Source organism: Saccostrea echinata, unplaced genomic scaffold (assembly GCF_033153115.1).
Source record: "Saccostrea echinata isolate AGI-Se365-2 ecotype Australia unplaced genomic scaffold, CSIRO_AGI_Sech_v1 ptg000022l, whole genome shotgun sequence".
NCBI lineage: Eukaryota > Metazoa > Mollusca > Bivalvia > Ostreida > Ostreidae > Saccostrea > Saccostrea echinata.
Window position 1 is genome coordinate 8,598,084 of NW_026889771.1, and position 13,335 is coordinate 8,611,418.

At 31.5% G+C, this 13,335-nt stretch overlaps 1 protein-coding gene across 1 annotated transcript in view; it reads right to left on the reverse strand.

The window, feature by feature from the left end:
- The window catches only part of LOC133190349 (prominin-1-like), a 36,320-nt gene extending 24,366 nt beyond the window's left edge, over positions 1-11,954 (reverse strand). The window contains exons 1-6 of the mRNA XM_061325923.1: positions 11,662-11,954; positions 2,706-2,773; positions 2,344-2,552; positions 1,355-1,490; positions 889-955; positions 558-641 (exon numbers count right to left, since the gene is read on the reverse strand). Coding sequence (XP_061181907.1) covers positions 558-641; positions 889-955; positions 1,355-1,490; positions 2,344-2,552; positions 2,706-2,773; positions 11,662-11,929 — 832 coding nt within the window. The 5' untranslated portion in view covers positions 11,930-11,954. The remainder of the gene's footprint in view (positions 1-557; positions 642-888; positions 956-1,354; positions 1,491-2,343; positions 2,553-2,705; positions 2,774-11,661) is intronic.
- Between the last annotated feature and the right edge of the window lie 1,381 nt (positions 11,955-13,335).

Below are 13,335 nucleotides of genomic sequence, written 5' to 3' on the forward strand. Positions count from 1 at the left end.
TTAAAATTAGCACGATTTTAGTAATATCTAAAAATTAACATCACAGACCCCCCACTTTTTATTTTATTTTCTGAATATGTAAGATACTTTTAACCATTCTTCTTAAATTCAGTAAAATGTCATTACTTTCAAATGATATTTTTGCTTGTTAAATTTTTAATGCCATAAAAATGAAATTTTTTGAGTGCAAAAAGGTCAAATAATTGAACATGTGGTGTAATTTGAAAAAAAATTTTCTTTGTCACAAATTTTAATGGGTCTATTCAAGATGAAATAAGACTGTGTTTGTTCCCATAATTTATTTGAATAAAAAATATTGGAGGAAAAACTTTAAAAATTGATTGTAAGACATATTTACAGTGCACAAAGGTCAAACTAAATGCTCTGTAGCACCAAAAGACGTGCATTGACCCCCATTTTTTGTTTTGATTTTTAATTAAGCTATGTGTATAAATTCTAAAAATATACTTGATAAAAAATTCTCATTACTTTTGATGGCAGGATCCAACCTCCTTAATATATGATTATCTTTAAATGAAACTGCGAAAATTACTTACTGTTTCCTAGGTTTTCTGTCTGAGTTAGTAATGCCGAGGCATTAATAGATGATTTTACACTTTCCACTGTAGATGAAACTGATCCTAATTAAAAAAAAAAAAATTCTAAAGCAATTTCATCATTTTACTCATTAATTAAATGAAGTGTCCTGGTGTGTGGAGAGAAAAAACTTTAAAAAAAATAGCTGACTTTTATAAGAAATATTTTGAAGACACATACTATAAGAAAATGTTGTACTTAACTATATCTTCTAGATTTATATTTGTCTCATAACTTATCTTATAAAGAGAGAAATAGAAGTGACATTTAGTTTAAAGTTGACATAAATACCATTTATTTGCTGCTTTATATCATATATGGTGCTGCTCACAATCTGTTTAGTATCTTTATCAAGATCCTATAAAAAGAAAAAAAAAGTTTAAACTTAGAGAATGTCATAGATACAAAAGCTGTTTACTGACCATGCTGAAATTCACAAATTTCAGTCATATTGCAAATTTTCTTTATAGGGCACAATTTTTTTTTTCAGATTTATAATAAGCTACAAAAAGATTTGGAACCACATATCAAAATAATGCATCAATGCTGTTAATTCATGAAGGTTTCTAAGCTTTGAATAAAGCTTCTCCCAAAATTGCTTAAGATACTTCAAAAACCAGGACTGTGCACCCTTAATAAATTAACTTACTGAAATGTGCACCCATAATTTACTGAAATGACCAAAATGGAAACCCTGTTATAAATGAATACATTTCCTGATGCATCAGCGTTAAACTCTACAACAGACTGAACTTACTGCAGTGGTTTTGTCTGCATACAACACAAGGTCTTCCAGGCCACTATTCAGATACTGAACTGGTCCCCTCTTATCTGAATTCTGGAGCTTAATGTGAAGTAACTCATTGGCAATTATGGATACAATTGCACCAGTTCTGAAAAGGATAATGCATAAAATGAATCTTATTCAATATACTCATTACAATTTCTTTTCCCCTTAAGTAAGTTCTCACGTTCATTCAATTGAACATGCGGGCACTGATAGTCAGAGGTGTTTACCCAATTCTGCAGTTTTCAGTTATTTAATTGGTTACTATCTGTAATTTGAGCTTTTCATTTTTATTTAGTGTTGGCAAAACTGTTTCTTAATTTTCTAATTACACATTTGATAACTTTTAGATATGAATGATTTTTGATTGTTGTTACTATCCATTTTGTCACCATGTATCATACATAATAGATAATGCGAATACAAATCAGTGTAATTTCATGGTTTGCTCCCCGAGTGTCAAAAAAATCATAAATCAATTACTAAAACAACACAAGGAAGGAAACCATCTTGGACCCCTTCTTTGCTTCAACCTTTGTGTTCACTTTATTTCCCCATATTCTACTGCCTCACTGCCTCAGAATTTTTCAAGTAATGATTCTACTATTAAAGATACAATGTTAGAACTAACCCTTTGTGGCCTTTACAATACACATTTTCAGATGAAAACAAAGGTGATCGAAGATGGTTTCTCCCTTGCGTTGTTTCAGTAATTGGTCTATGATTTTTTTTAAATATACACTCCAGGAGCAAGCCCCTGTGGTATGACACCAAAAAAATTAAAATTTGGAGCATAACTCAGAAGTATAACTTCAGGAGGCCAATCCGTAATCCGTATTTTGAAACAAAAATCTGAGATAAATACTGAATTTCCATAAAAGTAAACAGATCTGCTGATATTAAAGATAATCTAACTTGGTAATGGATAAGAGATTAAAATGTTAATCTTAATTACTTACAGCATCATGGTTGCAAATACAGCCAAGAAAAAACAAAATGTAGCTCGCTTGCAACCAGCTGATTTTGGATCTGATTTTTCCCGAGCTTTTCCGCATCTTTTGCAGCAACAATAGCAGCAACAGAAGAACATGCCAATGATGGGCATAAAGATGGCAAACAGCAACCCAACCACAATACAGGCTGCATAGCCACCAAAAACTGACACCAACTGAAGAAAATCAAAATATACAAAGTCTTATTTATGGTAATAGGTCCGAAAAATTAAAAAATTTGACTTGTTTTGGGTATATTAATTTTTAAAATATATTGATTTTATTAGTAATCTTTATTCATTGCCTTTACATCACTTCTTTGTACTTACATCCTGCCATCGATCTGCCAATTCTGATAATGTGCCATTTGTTATATATCTCTCTACGTCTTTGTATGCTAAAACAAAAAAGAAAATCACATCATTTTTAGTGTATATCAAAAAATATAAACTACAAATGTTATTTTAGTCCATCAAAACATTTGTCTCTCCTTCAAACTAATTAATTCAAAGATCTGGGTCAGAATGAGATCATTATGACAGGAACACTTTTTTAAGGAAGCACCTCCAGGTAAAAATCATAAGTGTGAAGTAAAAATCTGAAAATAGGGTGCACATGTTTTCTATCCCCCCCCCCCCCCAATTAATAATTTGATTGTAAGATAAAAAAAAAATTAAAGTGTGTGTGGCTCATGACACATTTTCTGATGATTATTGATAACTCCATTATTTCATATAATTGGATTTTAAAAAGCTAGGTCTTGCAACTGTTTTGAAGCCAAGATAAAGATGACTTGCATGTCTTGACACACAGACTCATGAATTTTTACCCACAATGTGATAATCCGTAAGTTATAAGTCTAGGATAAGAGACATTAAGAGGTTTTCTTAACCTAAGAGGAAAAAAAAACAATAAGGTTGAGATCAAAGGTCAAGGTCATACTTAATATTTGTAAGTCATGATCGTTCATGACATATCACTTTACGTTCATATACCTATATGCTAAAAAGAAAGAATTCAGGGTAAACTTTTGTTATTGATATTTTCTGGAAAAGGTTCCTAAAAGCAAGAAACAAAAAAATGTTTTGGACAAAAAACCATTTCTCCATCCCATATTATATCCTGGCCACAGGATCATCAAAGATCTTAAGCTCAGTCAAAATATGGCTATTTGCACAAAAATGGTGTACAACTTATACAATCCAAAATGAAAATATTCAAATTTGCTGTTTTCCAGAAATTTTGAGTTTTAATTCATAGTTAAATGCATCTTACCAATGACTGACATTTTGACTTTATCAGTTTGATTCATGATCCCAAGCCTAGGCCATTACTACATGATACCTTGAATAAGTATATTAATTAAAAAAACTCCTTATATGAGAAAAACATGCATCTCAAAATCATTAAAATCATGACCTAAACATGATGCTATTTCAATATCTCACTGGCCAATGACCTTGACTTCTGAGATATTCACCTCTAACCTTATGTCAGGATAAAGGCACATCCTGCAAGTCAGTCAGACAGTGAGACAAACAATAAGAGAAGCAGACATAGTTAAAGTCTTGCATGACAGCCTATATAAAGAAGATGAAGAATCGAGCCCCAGACAGTTAACAAACTTTGGGGTTTACAATGAAATACCGGTATCTCTTCTAAAATATTGGGTAAAAATTGCTGAAGCTGGACCTTTCTAAGACTCAGGTCGGCCAAATAAAATCTTGTTAGTAAACATAACAGAGATCATGATGTACAATTCTATTCTACATGAACATTAGTACAATGAACCAGGAAGACAGTAGAGGTTATCTACACTGTCCCAGATTGACACTTAACAACACAATACTCAGCAATTTTTCCATTAATTTAACACTATATGATGGTCCCTAAATCTAACAAATGTCTTCTGTTATCAAACTTCAAATAAAAAATGCTAAAATAAGCTTATGTTGCAAAAGGAGAAGATAAGAGCAGTCTGCTGTCAAAAACATTTACAACCGCATAAACTGTCAATGTTTCTACTTTGGTACAATTTTCAAACTTCCTTGAAAGATTGTTCAGAAGTATGCAGACAGTGTCAATCTTTCCTATAGAAATCTTATCATATGTAAAGATATTTAATTTGCTGATTTGTGATTGATTGATTGTATGTTATTTAACGTCCCTCTCGAGAATTTTTCACTCATATGGAAACGCCACCACTTGCCGGTGGAGAACTGCAAATTTTGTCCTATACTCAGCACTTACAGCCATTGAGCATCTTTTTCGTGCCAGCATCTACTGCGACACGGGACCTCGGTTAATACCGTCTCATCCGAAAGACCAGTCTCCACGTCCCACAGTGGGATTCGAACCTGCGGCGTAAGGATCAACTCCTTACTTCGCAACTCTAGAGCAGACGCTCTAACCACTGTGCCACGCGGGCGACGCTGATTTGTGATGTTTCATTCCAAATGATTAAATGGAGCTTGTATTATTTAATTCAGAAATTAAAATGATTTGTTACCATGGAGCAACTTAACAGCACTGTAACATCATAAAGTATAAAGGAGTTTCTCCTAAACATTAAGACTCTCCCTAAACATTAGGACTCTCCCTAAACATTAGGACTCTCCCTAAACATTAGGACTCTCCCTAAACATTAAGACTCTCCCTAAACATTAGGACTCTCCCTAAACATTAGGACTCTCCCTAAACATTAAGACTCTCCCTAAACATTAGGACTCTCCCTAAACATTTACACCCCAGTCTGGCATATATACCCACTTATTCAAAAATATTTATAAAAAAAAATTTATACCATCATGACCATTTTGCTTTAAGTTTGCTAACAATTTGTTTCAATAGCATGTTTGTACAGAGACATGATTACAGACGAAATCAAGAGCATAATTTGTAAATTACTAAATTTTGACCTGTCCCATGATCCTATTTTCATAGTTTTAAATTTTAAATACATATCAGGATATATTTGATATTTTAAATTTAAACCATTTGAAATCGTTAAAACATGTCTACCGAATTTAGATATAATATGACTTTACCTAAGTAAAAAAGTTATGAAATAAGTCTGCAAACTTTACGAAAAGCTCTTGTAAACTCATTGCACTTAAAAAAAAACTAATTTAAAACAACTTTGTTGTAAAGGTATGCTAAAACCTTTCAACTTTATGCAATTATATTCATTCAACACATTTCATTTACCGTATACATGTACTCCCAATTACATATATCGGGGCCTTTAGCTCTTAAAAAATTGCATGAAGGGGGTGGTTATTTTGCATTTGCCATGAAATCAAATGTTTGTGTTTATAGAGTTGATTCAAGTCTATGCTCTTACCCTATCCATCAAAAGTTGGGCAAAACAAAGTTTTCAAGATTTTGTCAATCACTCTGTCTCTGCTCACACAGATCAATGGCATGGTCATTGAACATATTTCGATTTTCAATTGGTTTTACATGTAGATTTGATGGTTTAGAAAACTCTGATGAGACCATAAGTTAATAAAGGGGAACCCTTATATTCATACAATCAGAAAATACTCCAGGATGCACTTAAAGGGGTAATTGTGCAAATAAAAATAAATAAATAGAAACTTTTCCATGAGAAGAAATTATCAGTGACAGATTTTTGCAAAGAATAAGTATGTGAACCTGTATAACATGTCCTAGCTTTCTAAATTGTATAAAAACAAACTGTTCAAGCTGACAGGAACTGAACCAAACATATTAACAATTCTCTAAGACGTTAGTACTTCTATACATGGCCCATAAGGATCATGAAACATCTCAAGTCAAAATGTATATATTGCTCTGTAACTATGTTGCTGAAGTAAAAATAAAAATGCTATTGAAGATTGATCCATTATATCAACAAATTAATTTGGCTAACAATTAATGTAAGTCTATTGTCTGTTTCATCATCAGGTGAGATTCTAGGTATACTATGTAAATATAGGATCTCCCATCATGCCCACAGTTTGTGATTGGATATGATCATTTTTTTTCCAACCAGCTGTGCCTGAGCCTTTGGTAAGGGGATAGAAAACACAGAGTGAGTTGTTTAAGAATCTCACTACGTACAAATCAGTAATATTATTTGAAACATATCAACAGCCTTGACCTTAACATTTTTCCCCTGGTATTAAACAAGGTTATGAATTTTTGAAGCTAATGAAACTGTGTGTTTCAAAGAAATGGGAGACTGTAGAATTAGATTCATAACATTAAGAAAGGCTAATTAGGAACAGAAATCTTCTAATTGCAAAAACAAAGCGCACAATCTCTCTCTAAGGAAGATGGCAATCAATACGAAGCAAGAGCAGTGCACAGGTAATACCAGGTAGGTTGTTACTATAGGTAATCAATAAATTTTGTCTTATCTCTACTATATTTTCCAACTGAAATAGCCAACTGGAATGGGAGCCCTTATCAAGTCAGCTGATAACCCAGTCTCCATACCAATTTACAGAAACACTATACCAACCCCACAGAGAATTTGCCAGCTAATCGAATTACATGTAGATCTCTCTCTCTCTCTCTCTCTCTAAAATCTGTAATGATATGTGCTATACTTCTTCAACTGATGTCCAGTAAAATGCAGTTCAACCATACAGGTTCATTCCTACAGTTGCCTTTTACATTCATCAAGAAGCAATAAAACAATTATTTCACAATGCCCATGAGTTCTATTTCTGAAACACTAATAAAATTCATTACACTGGAACTGGAGTCTAACATCCTATACTATAATGTGTTAAGTTAAAAAAAAAAAGAGTTAATTTTGGTATTAATTAAAAATTTATCATATATTGATTACCTATGACTGAGTAAACAGAATATAATAATGAATCCAAAATTTCCTCTTCTAACAGAACTAAAGGGTGACTTGCGGAAATGGGTGAAACAGACTTTGGCCGATATCATACCATGATCAATTTACTCTCACTTATTAGCAGTTTATAAGCACTACTTGATGTAGCTTGCAATCATGCACCAGAAGTTACCTACAAGTTTTAAGATACTATTGTCATCTTAATGCATTCTGATGCATACTTCTATGTTCATTATCAGATTGGGATCTTTGCATATATGCTGAATACATTAAATATTCAGATACTAAAACTAACAATGATTTGTCTATAATAAAGGAATTCCCAAAACATCTCTTGCAAGGAAATGAACTCATTTCAGAATGTAACTATAAATTCTCCAATGTTTATGTTTTGTACAAAATGAACAGATAAAGAGCTTTATAGACAAAGATTAGCCATCAGCTCAAATCAATCACAACATTCTGTGTAAAAGTTCTTTCATTCACAGTACATCTGTATCATGGTTTACAATTCGAAATATTGTTTTGTGGCCCCAATGTTGACTCATAGGAACTACAATGTATTTTTTTACATAAGGAAATAGGATACTCTTCACATATGTACAACGCAATGATGCTGACCACATAAGAATTGTTTGTATATGACATCATCATAAATTACTCATATATATACATCCTTTTTGTACGATTTGTAAGTTGTATTTAAACACTGTAATTTTGTAAGATTATCAAAATACCACTGAAAGAAAAATCAGTCCCAACCACAACACAACTGGTGTGTACAATGGACTGGAGTCCGATACTTTTTCTAGAAGTAATTTGATAATATATATATATACATGTACTTCTCCAAAACTTAAATAAAAATTCCTTGCAATGTTCCCCCATTTTGATTTTAAAATAGTTTTTCACAAAAACAATAAAATCAATTTGTAAAAATTCCATGGAGTCTTAAATAAATAATTTCAATGTTTTTAACACTGATTTTTAAAGCTTTTACTCAAAAAAGAGAGACATGATATAATGCTAGTTATCTCTTAATCCGTTTCAAATGGATACTTTCCTACACCACATTTAGAAAAATATCCCCAGGCCACAGTATAATCGGTGTCTCATTTTTGTCAGACCTATCTTTAAATTTCTATCTGTAACACAAAGAAAATGTGAAACCCTGGCATTTTTTTCAAACAGAAACCTTGTACCCTGGATACGTTTTCTTTGTTGGATAAAAATCTCCCAACCTGTGTGTAAAGAAAACAAAAGAGAAAAACATATGTACGTTAATGCTTAGTCGAATAGCGTAATCATTTCCTAAAAACAGCTTCCGTAATACTTAAACCAGAATGTGCACACTTAGATAAAAACAATAAAAGGTTAAATCAAAGTCACATAGTGCTTACAAATTACAAATCACTTCAACTTCTTGTAAGATTGGCGTAAAACACTAAAGAGAAAGTCATTAAACGTGCATGTCATCTTGTCGATTTCACTTCAATCCTCAGGTTTTTTAAGTGATTGGATGTTGTTAATGATAGAAATGTGCTTCCTAATGATACAAGCAAACAAACCATTTATTTCTTTATCTTTCAATACAGATATCCATTACGCATTAACAAAAATGTTTGTTATTGTAATATCTGTAACAACTTTTTTCTTAATTAATTGTTAATGAGATTATTTTTTTCTGACAATGGATATCATTTTTATACATCAATTATCATTATTTCAAAAATCACATACTAGGTAAGTGGGTAAAACTAACAGTATTGAAAATTCTGTATTACCTAGATCATAAGCTTGGACAGTCGGTCTCTCCTTGCAAGTATCACAAGGCAGTTTTATAAATGATTAATTGTAATGTTTTTTCATCAGGTAAAATGTATTTTATAAATAATGAAGATTTTATCTTCCATCATTTACACATTCCTGCATTCTTAAACCTTAAGAAAAATAGAAAGTATTTTTATCATTCAGGTATTTTTACCCAAATAAATAAATTTACATGTATGCAATGACTAATGACACTTTCCATTTTTTGTTTAAGTTGAATACATAAAATATATCAAAATAATTGGTATACTGTTTTATATGCAAATTCTAAGTTTCAATATTTTTTTTTAAATCATGAATTTCTTTGTTACGTGTCTAACTTTAGATTTGAGGGTGTGTGTGTGTGTTTGCATCAATGATCCTTTAAAGTGTTAGTCAAACAGTTTAACATATGTTAAATAAGATGTCCCATAAAATCAACTGATGACCTCATGTAAATTCAGATTCACAGTATGTCCACCCTTGGGGCAAACATCCCAGAACCTAATGATGTACTCTCTCTAAAACTGTCAAAAACTCAATTATTCACCAATTAAAACATGAATCCAAGCTTTTTTCCTGATGTATAAGTACATGTACATGCATTTGATCCTTAAATCAATATACAAGCACACAAACTTGAGCCAATTCATCAATGTTATAGACAAAATACTTAAATACATATAATTCCTACATCATGGATTGATACTATATATAAACATGAAAGGTTTGTCAATTAAATAGACATAAACATTAAAGAGAACAATATTATTAGACGAGGAAATAGGACATTATAATCCGGTCATAAAACCAGGTTACCTTAGACCAGTCTAAGACAAAAGGTGTTCAGGTGTGTTATGTGTAGACACATAAATGTCTCTTCCTATTTAGCAGCCAGGAAATTTACATGCAGTGGATATCACAGATAATACATGTGAGGGCTGACAAATATTGATCTGAACAGTAAATATGAAGCACTATCTTATCTCACTTTATGCCCCATTGTTGAATACCATAGGAAAAAAATATTATCTAGGTTTTTCTTGGACTTTCATTTATACTTCATTTGGCATTCATCTTGATTAATTTAAGTTCACAAGAATTATTCTGCTGAGTTTCTTTTTCTGACTCGATATTAATCCTTTTGAATAACTTCCATTTGAATTATCATCAAGTTTCAAAGGTACTAAAATGTTTAAAGATTTAAAGGCTTACTTGGTACAACATTGACCTACATGATAGACACATGATGATGTGTATTTCAAAATACAAAAGAAACACCCAAACTATGCTACTTGCCATGCATTTGTTGTTGTTGTTGTTGTTTTTTAGCTATTTATGTCATAGAGAAATGTGACTCTAGGAACACTAATTCATTTACTAAATACAATACAGAAGGGGGACCCCCTTCTTTATAAATATCACAGGCTTGGTTTCAGTTACTTTAAATTCACACAAGAGTGCATTTTGACAATAAAATTGTATGGAATGTTAAATTTTATCCCTTGCACACTGGCCCCACAACACTTGACCTGCTGCCTTTTAGAATTACTGAAGTTGAAACTCAGAAAATTCCTCTATGTACAACATGTTTCCTTGATAAGAATACTTCCTGGTTCAAAAAGCAATTATCAAACACTTCAATCAATTAAAATAGATAAAATGTGTCATTGAGACATTGACAAAACTAACAATCTGAAAACATTGTACTGTGTATTTCCTTTTCAACTTTCACACAAATTTTCGCTATAGATATGGGGACAACAAGAATAAGCTATTTCAGATAAAATCCTATAGAAATGTCAGTTGTTGTTGATTTTAAGATCAATATTTGTGTCTGTGCCTATAGGTTCAGTGTAGAACAATGTACAAGAAGGTCTGTTTCCAGGAAAAACCTTTATCAAAACAATGTAATGTATTTCATGTTCAAATTTATGACTGGCTGAATTCAGCAAGATACAATGTGACATCTCTGCTTGCCTCTTGAGCCAAGTAGCACATTTCCTGAATTAGTCTAAAACTAGTCCCAAAAATAACAGTATCAACATGTGTTACCAATTTCTGTATTCATCATGATGTAACAAACAATGTAACCAAACCACAAGTTCCTACATTTTGTATTTATATACTATTTACTAGTGGCTATCTGTTTTGGGTAACTGATGTTGACTTTGCCTCAGTGAGATAAAAATAAATGTGGATGTTCACATAGAAGTTTCACAAACAACACAATGAATGTACTGATTACTTCTTTCCCCTCTGTGTGTATGAAATTTAGTGAGTTCAGTGGCCTTCTCTTCTAAAATTCTTCTCAATCTCAATCAATAACTAATGTATGTTGGCCTACACACTTGGTTTTCTAATTAATGATATTTTGGGAAATGTAAGGTAGAGTTTTACATACATATAAATGGTGACTGAGATCGTGTTATAAGACACGTAAATACTCATAAAATTCTACATATTATACACCTCAGTAACCCCCCATCCTCTGCGAAATTAAAAGGTAGGATATTTGAACTGCAATATCAGATTACATCTAAGATTATTTTTTTAAAGAAATACACTTACAAATCCTCCTTTTGTTTGGCTCATTCAAGTTTTTAAAACCTTCAAACGGGTTTAAAAACAATACTTACTAATTTTTGAATCACCATTGGCTACTATAAAATTATCTTTCTGAACACTGTCTAAAAATCCATGCACCAAATCATATAAAGGTTTTGCTCCTTTTTCTAGGGGAGACTCGTCTCCCAGTACAGATTTACCATCGGTGGAAACTGGCTGCGAATTTGAAGAATTCTGTCCATTAACAAAAACTACACATGTCAATGATACAACTATTAGAACGCCCAATTTCTTCATCGTCACAATTGAAATGATTATAATGTTTATAAAATCGTGCATATATCAACGTTGATTCATACTGTCAATAATCTTTCCCGCACCGCTGTTGTTCAGGTAAATGCGTGACTGTGAACTCTCGACTTTTTCATACATCTTCTTCCGGTACATGTATAATAGTCAAACCGTTCATGTGACGTGACACACCTCGTGCAGAAATGCTCGATTCTGGACGAAAAAAACTTGAAGGGCCATTAAAACACTACATGGAACACGTTTTTTTATTAATATTAAGAAATTTTTATCATTTAAAAGGTGTAAATCTCAAACTTCGAAAAAAAGGTAACACAGAAATATAACGATTATAAATCTTTAATATTACACGGGAAAATAACGTAATTCAAAAAAATAAAAAAATAAAAAAAAAAATAAATAAATAAAAAAACAACAACAACAACAACAAAACAAAACAAAACCAAAAAAAAAACAAAAAACAAAAAACAAAAAAAACAACAATGCAGTTTAGCCACGCCCTTCTGCTGAATACCATGTATATGGTAAAAAATGGGAGTTGAATTTATATGCTACAGTATATGGCCATTTGGGAGTCAAAAATTTTGCATTTTTACACTATATATTTCATTGAAAAACTAATTTTTATAAAAAAAAAAAAAAAAAAAAACTTATTATGATGTCAATCTTAGCCCAATTTCCATGCTTTTTTCACTAATTCATGCATATTTGTTCAAATGTTCTTGTCTTATAATGCAAATGATACACAGATCATTGAGAATAATTGAATAATTTATTAAATCGTCAAGACAAAAAGAGGAGCCAATTAGGGCCTATTTTGGCCCTGAGAATTTCTGAAAAACCGAAACTGCTCAGTTTTGTTTGAAAATGCATTATTTATAACTTGGACCCTTGGTGACCGTGTATCTATTGAACATGACGTAATTTTCTCTCTAGTCAATGCATTATGACGTCATAAAATGCGTCATTTTTCCCATATCCTGTAAATTTCCTTAACGAGGTTGGATCCTGATATTTAAAGTCTTAAACTTTTTTTGTCAAGTATATTTTTAGTTTCTACACACATAGCTTAATTAAAAATCAAAACAAAAAATGGGGGTCAATATGCTTCTTTCGGTGCTACAATACATTTAATTTGACCTTTATGCACTGATATTTGTGTCTTAATCAAAAATCACATCTTCAATGTTTTCCCTCCAAAGTTTTTATCCAAATAAATCATGGGACAAAATAAACTATTAGTCTATTTAAAAAAAGACGCATTAAAATTGTGACGAAGAAAAAGTTTCAAATTGCTTCGCATAATGAAATATTTGACCTTTCTGCACTCACAAAATGTGATTTTTATGGCATTAAAAATTTAAAAAGCAAGAAAATTATTTTAAAGTCTTAAACTTTTGCTGAATTTAAGCAGATTGATCAAAGTTATCTTATAC